At 35.8% G+C, this 11874-nt stretch overlaps 1 protein-coding gene across 1 annotated transcript; it reads right to left on the reverse strand.

Annotated features, from left to right (window-relative positions):
* Window positions 1-5630: 5630 nt before the first annotated feature.
* On the reverse strand, window positions 5631-7685 carry LOC141614497 (uncharacterized). Its single transcript, XM_074433243.1, has one exon. It carries the CDS (start codon window positions 7683-7685, stop codon window positions 5631-5633), a length of 2055 nt encoding a protein of 684 aa, XP_074289344.1.
* Window positions 7686-11874: the final 4189 nt, after the last annotated feature.

Here is an 11874-nt window from a genome sequence, read left to right on the forward strand (position 1 = left end):
TTTCTGCCTCATCAACTATAGCATTCAACACATCAATCAACAAAACCCTATCGGTATCATCAATCATAAGATTAAAAGATTCACCCATATAATTCATCTTTAACTTAACATTCTCCATCCTGCAAATAAATTATAATCCACCTAAAAAAAACCCCAAAATTCACATAAACATCAAAACTAATTGAATAAACTAACAAGAACACGGTTAACCAAATGAAAACTTATAAAAGTACAAAACTTTGGATTAAAACAACAATATAATGTAAACGGACAACCCAAAAAAATAATTTTTTGACTAAAAAAATCCAGACAATTGAAAAACCCATAATAAAGGGCATAAAACCATTGTAACAATATAAAATAAGAACAGAAAACTTACTTTTAGATGATGAAATTGGTGAGCCCTTTATTATGTATAAAGTAGCAGTAGAGGGTGAGACGAAATTTAGGGTATGCAGATGAAGTTGATTGAGGGAGATGAAGTTGAATGAGGGAGAAGCAGAGGAAGTTTAAGAGTTTTCTTTTATTAGGTTAGGTTTTGTGTGATCAAACTGAGTGATATGAGAAGTGTATAGAGGAAGTCTTACTTATCCTAGTCATAGTCCAGTCACATAGCCACATAGGATAAGTAGTCCAAGTCATCAATCCAAGTAAGCACTTAACGTCCCTTAGTTAATGGTTTAGCAAAGCGTCTTGCTTGTGACGGGCTAATCTCGTCACAAGCTGAAGATCTCTCACAAAAAGGAAGAGGGGACAAGGTGGGGCATCTCCCATATGCTTCCCCACTCACCTCTCATGGGTATTTTGTGACAGGAAATGGTATCCGTCACAAGCTTGTGACGGTGATACGTTAGCGGAAGCGTTAAATATTTTATGGTTTCCACAAAGTGGAAATATATAAATAAAGCACTTTTTTTTTGTGGGTTTTATATTTATAATTAAATAGAAAATAAAAATTAAAGATATGATTGCACAAATTCGACCTTGAATTTATACAAAATGGGGTGCTTAATATTAGACGACCTTGCCTAATAATTAAACGATTGATTTCACCAACCGCAGCTAGAAAATCAAAATAGAATTGAATTACTTCTCAACTCTTGTATTAAAATTCAACGAGAACTTCAATGTGTAATTTGTATTAAAAATTTGATGATTATAATCAATTACAACATCACTTATTTATAGTGATTTAAGAAATGAATGTACGTAAACATGAAAACGTACAACACTTATTACATTTAACATATGTAATTTATTTATCTCAAATAAACTTGCGAGATTACTAAAACTTCATGAGTTACCACAATTAACTCAATTGAATAAGCCTTCTGTTTTCATCCAACTTGAAATGCGTTGCATTGAGATAACTCTGCATTTTAAGTTTTGTAAACTCCCATACTTAAATTACTAAAGAAACTCCCTACTTTATTTAATATGTCAACAATATGTTGAGAAGATAAGGAGTTTTTCAATCACTTCCATTAAGCGATTGGTCCATTAAAATAATCTTCATTAATCAACGCAACATGACTTAGACTTGAATTCACCCCAAATGAATAAGTCCAATTTGTAGTACTTAAAAGAACTTCTTTGTCATTTACGTCAAATAATAATTGATCACTTACTCCCGTATCATCCTCTCCCTCTTGAAAAGGAATTGACCTCAATTCTGCAAGACCGTCATCATCTAAGTAAGGAGATAAATCACCAACATTGAATGTAGCATGAACACCGTAATCACCTGGTAACTCTAACTTGTAAGCATTATCATTCACACGCTCAATAATTTTATATGGACCTTCTGCTCGAGGCATTAACTTGTTTTTCCTTTTACTTGGAAATCTTTCTTTTCTAAGATGTAACCAAACCAAATCACCATTATCGAACACTTTGGGCTTTCGGTGCTTGTTAGCTTTTCTCTTGTCACTACTACAAATTTAGGCAACTACAACGCCCCTTTAACAACGATTATTCACGAAAATCACAATAGACGTTGTAGAATGTATGGCGCGAATTTTACTAAAATCAATTACAACGGGTATGGTTATACAAACCGTTGTTATTATTTTTCACAACGGGTCACACATGCGAAACCGTTGTTAATAATTTGGCGCAAATTTGGCGCAAAGTTAGTGAAAAGTAATCACAACGGTTACTTTTGAAACCAGTTGTTAAAACATATTTGACAACGGGTGTTTTTTACAACCGTTGTTAAAACATATTTCACAACGGTTGTTGTTTAATAACCGTTGTCAATACCTTCCATACTATAAACCACACAACACAAGTCTGCTGCAACCACAAAACACAACCCTTAATACACAAACACAAACACAAAGAGATAAAACAAACACAAAACACATACACACTCTCTTTCTCTCTTTCTCTATTTCTCTCTTTCTCATCGTCGCTTTATCTTCTCGCCGTCACTGTGATTTCATCGTCTATTACGTTCGTATTTATCGGGTAAATCTCGCCGTCACTTTTAGTTTCATCGTCATTATTTTCTTTTTCTATTTATTTCTTTTGCATATATGTGTTTTTATCGACCATTATGTTATTTGTTTAAGTATTGTTCGCATAATTAGTTTTTTTTTTGTTTCTAAAACAATGAAGAAGCAAGATGAAGAAGTAAGATAAACATAATTAATATATATATATATATATATATATATATATATATATATATATATATATATATATATATATATATATATATATATATATATATATATATATATATATTTATAAATACATAAATTAAAAAAAAATTACATATGTAAAAATGCAATTCTTATATTTTCATGGAGGATCTTATTGTGCTCTATCGTATCCATCCTCTCCTCCTTGGCTATTTGGAGGTTCCGTTCGGCAGATTGCTATATCGTCATATAGCCGCAATCGCCGCTGCTTCCCGTCAAGCCATCTTCTTTGGCGTGCTTCGATGCGGTTCGAGCTTCCGCAAGGTAGCTCCTGAAACTTTCCTCAATATGGAGGAACCGGCGGATGAAGTTGTTGTTGTTCTCGATCATGGTAAGAGTCTTTAGGATGAAATCATTCATTTTCTTAGAGTTTTTGAGTTTGATTTGAAAGATTAAGTAGAGTTTGTTTTAACAGTTAGAGTTTGGAGATGAATATATGAGATAATGGAAATGTTAGTTGAGATATGCAATGTATTTATACTAAGCAATGTGTGGGTTGAGTTAATTGCTTTTTAATTAATAAATATGTTAGGAAGTTGTGCCATAATCATCATCATATCTCTCAATAATGCTGCTTCAAATCCTATTACTAACTCTTCTCATTCCATATTATCCGTTCATATGTACAGTGATGTCAGTAATAATGCATGCATCGGAATTCTAACAGGCCGTAATTATGCATACATCTAGTAATATTTAATTTAATTTTTTTTTATTTTTTAAGAACAAACAACAACGGTTATTTTATAACAACCCGTTGTCTTTAGTTATAACAACGGTTTTGTATATTAAAACCCGTTGTTATAACTTTCCCCCCAAAATTGTGTCACACTTTCCACAACGGGTTTTTATACATAAAACCGTGGTTAATAGTTTTAACAACGGTTTCCTTAAGTAAGCCAACCGTTGTTAAAACCTTCTACAACGGTCGCTTTAACAACGTCCGCTTTTTTATATAACAACGGTTTTTGACCGTTGTTATAGCCTGTATCTGTAGTAGTGTGTATGTTTCATTAACAACCTCAATTCTCTTGTGGACTTGTTCATGTAACTCCATCATAGACTTTAGTTTTGCCTCAGCATCCTTGTGAATTATTTCATCTTTTGGCAAAGGAATTAAATCAAGTGGTAAATATGGATTAATACCATAAACAACTTCAAATGGAGAATGCTTAGTAGCAAGTAGGTGACCTGTTATAGGCAAACTCAGCATGAGCTAACTTTAAATCCCAATCCCTTTGTGTTTTACTCACCAAACCTCGAAGCAAAGTACCCAAAATTCGGTTAGTAACTTCAGTTTGCCCATCCGTTTGCGGGTGGTGTGAAGTACTAAATAATAACTTGGTACCCAACTTTCTCCATAGAGTATTCTAAAAATAGCTCAAAAACTTAGAATCTCGATCAGAAACAATGGTTTTAGGTATCCCATGTAAACGAACTATCTCGCGAAAATACAAATCAAAGAACATATGAGGCATCATCGGTTTATGGCAAGCTATGAAATGAGCCATTTTAGAAAATCGATCGACAACCACCATAATTGCATCCTTCCCTCTTGGTGTCCTAGGGAGAGCAACAATGAAATCCATCGAAATATCTTCCCATGGATGCTTTGGAATAGGCAATGGCAAATACTCTCCAGGTGTGAATTTGCTCTTAGCCATTTGACATGTAACACATTTAGCAATTAAACTTTGAACATCTCCCTGCATCTTCGGCCAATAAAAATGTTCATGTAAAATATCAAGTGTTTTAGAAACACCAAAGTGACCTGCAACACCTCCTCCATGAGCTTCTCGTACTAATAACTCACGAACTGGACATTTAGGAACACACAAGCGGTTCCTTTTAAAAAGAAAATCATCTTGTAGTGAATAGTCTTTCAGAACACCATGTTTACATGTAGAAACAATATCAGCAAAATCCACGTCGTTCTTGTAGTAAGCTTTTAACATCTCAAATCCAAGAAGTCTCACATTAAGTGTAGTCAGGAGCGTATAACGCCTAGACAATGCATCAGCGACGACATTACTTTTACCATCCTTATATTTTGATGAAAAATTAAAGGACTGCAAATATTCAACCCACTTAGCATGGCGTGAGTTAAGCTTGTGTTGGCCATTTATATGTTTCAATGCTTCATGATCAGAATGTAACACAAAATGATTAGGCCTCAAATAATGACTCCAATGATCAAGAGCTCTCACAATTGCATAAAATTCCTTATCATACGTCGAATAATTGCATCTTGCTCCACCAAGTTTTTCAGAAAAGTAAGCAATTGGGCGTCCACCTTGAAGCAAAACAGCTCCAATACCCACTCCACTAGCGTCACATTCAACTTCAAATGGATTAGAAAAATCAGGTAATGCTAGGATAGGTGTTTCACATAACTTTCGCTTTACCTCATCAAATGCGCGTTGAGCTTGGTCATTCCATCCAAATGATCCTTTCTTTAAATAACCAGTTATAGGACTCATAATAGTGCTGAAATTGCGAATAAATCGACGATAAAAAGAAGCTAAACCATGAAATGATCTTACTTCTGTCACATTTGTTGGTGTAGGCCATGAACGAATAGCTTCAACTTTTGATTGGTCAACGGCAACTCCATCTTTCGATACCACATATCCAAGAAACACAACACTAGGCACCATAAAACTACATTTCTCCAACTTGGCATATAATTTTTGCTTCCTTAAGACTTCAAACACTTGATGCAAATGGTTCAAGTGTTCTTCCGTATTTTTGCTGTACACAAGGATATCATCAAGGTAAACCACAACAAATTTACCAATGAAAGATCTCAATACCTCATTCATCAATCGCATAAATGTGCTAGGTGCGTTAGTAAGCCCAAATGGCATAACCAACCACTCATATAAACCCTGCTTTGTCTTAAATGCGGTTTTCCATTCATCTCCTTCACGCATTCTGATTTGGTGATAGCCAAGATCGCAAATCAATCTTGGAAAATATAATCCGACCCATGTAATTCATCAAGCATATCATCCAATTGAGGAATAGGAAAACGATATTTGATAGTAATATTGTTGATGCTCTACTATCAATACACATACGCCACGTCCCGTCTTTCTTTGGAACAAGAAGTGCAGTCGCACACGGACTTAAACTTTCTCGCACATAACCACGCTCCATAAGTTCCTCAATTTGCCTTTGTAACTCCTTTGTCTCATCGGGATTGCATCTATAAGGTGCTTTGTTAGGTAATGCAGCACCGGGAATCAAATCAATTTGATGCTCAATTCCTCTCATTGGTGGAAGGCCTGGTGGTAGATCCTCCGGAAATACATCATGAAATTTCTCCATCAGGGGTTGGAGTAAAGGTTGAACCTCCAAAGAACTATTTTTTTCATTTTCTCCCTCTTTGACAAAAATAGCGAAAACTTGACCTCCTTTATTCAATTCCCTGTCAAAATCTTTAGCACTTGCAATTGTTATTAAGCCTGGTTTTTTACTCTTACTCATAGTGGTTCTTATGTCCTTAGGAGACATAGGTTTCAATTCGATTTTCTTACCACCAACCAATAAGGAATACACATTAGAGCGTCCCCTGTGAGTGACATCACGGTCAGATTGCCAAGGACGACCTAATAAGAGATGACAAGCATCCATAGGCACCACATCACACAATATTTCATCTTCGTAAGAACCCATAGCAAAATTCACAAGAGTTTGTTTTGTTACTTTTACCTCATTACCATCATTCAACCAATGAAGTTTATAAGGTTTAGGATGATTATGAGTGTTCAAAGATAGCTTGTTCACCATTTCAGTTGAAGCAACATTTGTGCAGCTTCCCCCATCAATTATCACATTACACCATTTACCTTTTACAAGACATCGAGTGTGAAAAAGTTGTTCCCTTTGTTCAGTATCAATAGGTTCAAGTTTGGCATGTAAAGAGCGTCGAATTACTAAAGACTCCCCTCCAATAGGAGCCTCAAATCCCTCAGTTTCAATTTCCTCATCTGTTTCAACTTTTTCTTCCTTTTCTTCTAATTCTTCATATATCTCATCCCTTATTTCAATTGCATCACGTAAAGTAACAATACGTTTGTTTGGGCACTCGCTTTGATAGTGACCAAAGCCTTGACATTTAAAACAACGAATTTTACTCAAGTCACGCTCTTTACCTTTTGCATGTGAACTACCAGCTTCTGGTTTGGGTGGTAATTGAGGTTTAGAACTCGAGCCAGAACCTCCAAATTTTGACGTACCTTCATTCTTACTCCAAGTTGTGCTTTTAGTACCAAATGAAGCGGTACGAGCAGTCTTTTGTTGTTTCTCAACTTTAAGAGATAATGAACATAGATCATCAAAAGAAACATATGGATACATATCGACTACATTTGCAATAGGTCGATTTAAGCCTCTCATAAATCGTGCCATCTTTTGTTCTTCTAGTTCATTCACATCACACATCATAATAACTTTCTCAAATTCAGAAATGTATTCATGCACACTTAAAGATCCTTGAACCAAATCAGCGGCCCTTCGATAAAGATCTTGTTTGTAATTTTTTGGAACATACCTTTTACGCAATTTGCGTTTCAAGGTCATCCAAGAATTTATCTTTTCTTTGTTTTCACGTGCTCTTTGAATTTTTAAATTCTCATACCAAAGTGATGCATTTCTCACAAGCTTTAAGATAGCATACTTGCAGCATTTTTCATCGTTGAGATCTTTAAATTCAAATATACGTTCAATCTTACGTTCCCACTCCAAATAATTTTCCGGATCTGTTCCTCCATTGAATTCTGGCAATTCATTTACTTTGAGATCATCGACATTGCGCCTTGGTTCTTCGTAATGTCGCGGAGGTGATTTACTACTACGATCCTTGAGGACCAAGTCTCGCAATTCTTCTAAAACTGTAGCTTGCGAATGGAAGTTTTCAAGAAGGACAGCAATCTCCCTATCACACCTTGCATTTGCATCTTCGTCACCGTTCACCATTACCACTTGGTTAGGAAATCAAGAGCCGAAGCTCTGATACCAGATGATACGTTAGCGGAAGCGTTAAATATTTTATGGTTTCCACAAAGTGGAAATATATAAATAAAGCACTTTTTTTTTGTGGGTTTTTTATTTATAATTAAATAGAAAATAAAAATTAAAGATATGATTGCACAAATTCGACCTTGAATTTATACAAAATGGGGTGCTTAATATTAGACGACCTTGCCTAATAATTAAACGATTGATTTCACCAACCGCAGCTAGAAAATCAAAATAGAATTGAATTACTTCTCAACTCTTGTATTAAAATTCAACGAGAACTTCAATGTGTAATTTGTATTAAAAATTTGATGATTATAATCAATTACAACATCACTTATTTATAGTGATTTAAGAAATGAATGTACATAAACATGAAAACGTACAACACTTATTACATTTAACATATGTAATTTATTTATCTCAAATAAACTTGCGAGATTACTAAAACTTCATGAGTTACCACAATTAACTCAATTGAATAAGCCTTCTGTTTTCATCCAACTTGAAATGCGTTGCATTGAGATAACTCTGCATTTTAAGTTTTGTAAACTCCCATACTTAAATTACTAAAGAAACTCCCTACTTTATTTAATATGTCAACAATATGTTGAGAAGATAAGGAGTTTTTCAATCACTTCCATTAAGCGATTGGTCCATTAAAATAATCTTCATTAATCAACGCAACATGACTTAGACTTGAATTCACCCCAAATGAATAAGTCCAATTTGTAGTACTTAAAAGAACTTCTTTGTCATTTACGTCAAATAATAATTGATCACTTACTCCCGTATCAGACGGATATCGCCGTCTTCAATGAGATTTTATGATGGTTTAGAAAATAAGGGTCACACTTAGGACTAACTATTAGAGTTTAAGGGTACAACTGGTAATTTGAAAAACATGAGGATACAAATTAGAAACATGAATGTTCAGGGGCACCTCATAGAAAAACCCTTTATTTTATTTTATTTTATTTTTTTATGTTATGAATCGAATTTCAACCTAGCCCTCGTTGATATCTATATTATTCTTCTTATTATTGTGTCTTGGCTATGTAATAACACATTCACACGCATTGAAATTTACTTTATTTGGTATTACCATATATATTTGCCATGTTGTGACTATAGTTTAATGATAGTGATCAATTTGGTAATTTTTATGCTTTTTTAAAAATTGTGAATTTCAAGTTATATGTATGATACGATTTGGGCAGCGGAATCTCGAATAATTGAACGAATATATGGATTGTTCGTACTAGGTATGTGCAGTTCTCAAATGATACAAACTGAACAGTAGAAACTCGAACTATTTAGACGGATTTGTGGACTGTTCGTACTAGGTACATGCAGCCCTTGATTGTTTGGGATAGAACTTTGTTGAATAAGACCTATTACTCAACAAAAAAGGCTAAGATCAAGACCTATTGGTCTATAACTAGAGAATTCGATTAAGAATGCGTCTCAAACGAACCAGTTTTGTTTTCTAAGCAAGAAAAAGATTTTGTAAACACAAGTTTTTTTGTAATTTCTGAATGATCTTATTGTTGAAAGCCTGTGGCCTTATATAGGCAGCCAAGGCTCGAAAATCTTAGCCAAGTGAAGAGTTGTCATCACTCCTTCACTAATTACAATCATAAAAGCAAGCAAATTGAAAGGTCTAAAATAAATACAAGCTTATTAAATACATTATTAGCAATAAGTAAATAAAAGATGATCATTTTATTAGCTTGTAAAAGACCGTGTGCCATCAGCTCTTCTCGGGTCGTGTGCCATCACCAAATCAGTCCATTGTCCAAGAAAGCATGGACACAAAACGAGAACGAAACAAGCCCATGTAAGAATCGTCATTACCATATCCGTGCTCACTGCCAACTCATTATCCAAACCCGAATCATTGGCTTGAGTCACATCATCCCCTCCCCCTTGGAAAGGAATTGACCTCAATTCAGCTAGGCTATCGTCATCCAAGTAAGGAGAAAGATCCCTAATGTTAAATGTACTATGCACCCCATAATCACCTGGAAGTTCAACCTTATAAGCATTGTTGTTGACTCAAGCCACAATCTTGTAAGGACCTTTCGCTCTAGGCATGAGCTTGTTCTTTCGCTTGCTTGGAAATCGCTCCTTTCTCAAATGCACCCAACCAAGTCTCCAACCTCGAACACCCTCGGCTTCTTATTTTTCCTTGACTTGCGTTTATACGCTGCATTCACGGCCTCAATTCGGTCACGGACCTGCTCATGTAGCTTTATCAATGCCTTCAACTTGGCCTCGACATCTTTATAGACCAATTCTTCTTTTGGTAATGGAATGAAATCCAAAGGGGGGGATAAGGATTAATACCGTATAAAAATTCAAAGGGTGAATGACCCGTAGCATGATTAGCTGACCTGTTATAAGCAAATTCGGCATGAGAAAGTTTGAGATCCCAATCTTTTTGTGTCTTTCTCACAAGACCACGCAACAACGTTCCCAATGTTCTATTTGTGACTTTGGTTTGTCCATCCGTTTAAGGATGGTAAGAGGTACTAAACAACAACTTTGTACCCACTTTCCTCCATAATGTATTCCAAAATTACCTCAATAATTTAGAATCCCGATCAGATAAAATAGTTCTTGGAATACCGTGTAATCTCACAATTTCCCGATAGTACAAATCAGTAACATTTGAAGCATCATCGGTCTTATGGCAAGCAACAAAGTGAGCCATCTTTGAAAAACGATCAACCACCACCATAATAGCATCATTACCACTTTGAGTTTGTCGCAAAGCGACAATAAAGTCCATGGAAACATCGTCCCAAGGTCTGGTTGGGACTGGTAATGGAGTATATTCACTCGGCTTGAAAGTGCTTTTCGAAACTTGACAAGTAACACACTTACCCGCGATGTTGTGAACATCTTTTTGCATTCGTGGCCATAAGAAGTGTTCTTTCAAAACCTCCAAAGTCTTAGAAACCCCAAAATGTCCAGCCAACCCACCTTCATACGCCTCTCTAACAAGTAGTTCACGAATCGGATGCTTTGGTACACAAAGTCGGTTCCCCTTGAAAAGAAACCCATCTTGGATCAAATACTCACCCTTGGCACCTGATTTGAAATAAAAAAATAACTCCCCAAAATCCTCATCCTCTTCATAATAATCTTTAAAAGTTTCGAACCCCAAAAGATGAATATCAAGCGTGGACATCAAAGTATAACGACGAGATAAGGCATCGGCTACAACATTGCTCTTCCCATCTTTATATTTGGATGAAAAGTGAAATAATTGCAAGAACACGACCCATTTTGCGTGCCTCAAACTTAACTTCTGCTGCTCATTAATACACTTCAAATATTCATGATCGGAATGCAATATAAAGTGGTTAGGACGAAGATATTGACTCTAATGATCAAGAGCCCGAACAATGGCATAAAATTCCTTGCCATAAGTACAATAATTCAAACGAGCTCCACCCAATTTCTCCGAGAAGTAGGCTATAGGTCTTTTTCCTTGGATCAAAACAACACCCATTCCCACGCCACTATCATCACACTCAACCTCGAAAGGTTGAGTAAAATCACGTAATGCCAAGATAGGAGCGGTGCACAACCGTTCCTTAATCAACTCAAAGGCATGCTTTTCTGCCACACCCCATCCAAACCCTCCCTTCTTCAAACACTCCGTAATAGGGTTGTTCATGGTGCTCAAATCACGAATAAATCATCGATAGAAAGATGCAAGCCCATGAAAAGAACGTACCTCACTCACTGTTTTAGGCTCCGGCCATGATCGAATTGCTTTGATTTTTCCTTGATCGACCGAGACCCCATCCTTGGACACCACGTATCCCAAGAATACCACGCTCTCCACAAGAAAAGAGCACTTCTCATGTTTTCCCATAAAGTTTCTGATTTCGCAATGATTCGAACACTTGCCTTAAATGTTCAAAATGATCATCAACACTCTTGCTATATACCAATATATCATCAAGATAAACCACAACAAATCTGCCCAAGAAAGATTTAAGTACCTCCTTCATCAATGTCATAAAGGTGCTAGGAGCGTTGTTAAGACCGAAAGGTATGATGGTCCATTCATACAATCCATGCTTCATTTTGAAAGCCGTCTTCCATTCATCACCCTCACGCATCAGAATCT

The sequence above is a fragment of the Silene latifolia genome, chromosome 11 (genome assembly GCF_048544455.1).
Source record: "Silene latifolia isolate original U9 population chromosome 11, ASM4854445v1, whole genome shotgun sequence".
NCBI lineage: Eukaryota > Viridiplantae > Streptophyta > Magnoliopsida > Caryophyllales > Caryophyllaceae > Silene > Silene latifolia.

What these genes read in the sequence shown, in the direction of transcription:
- LOC141614497 (XM_074433243.1), bottom strand. Translation starts at nt 7,685, where the DNA reads ATGGTGAACGGTGACGAAGATGCAAATGCAAGGTGTGATAGGGAGATT.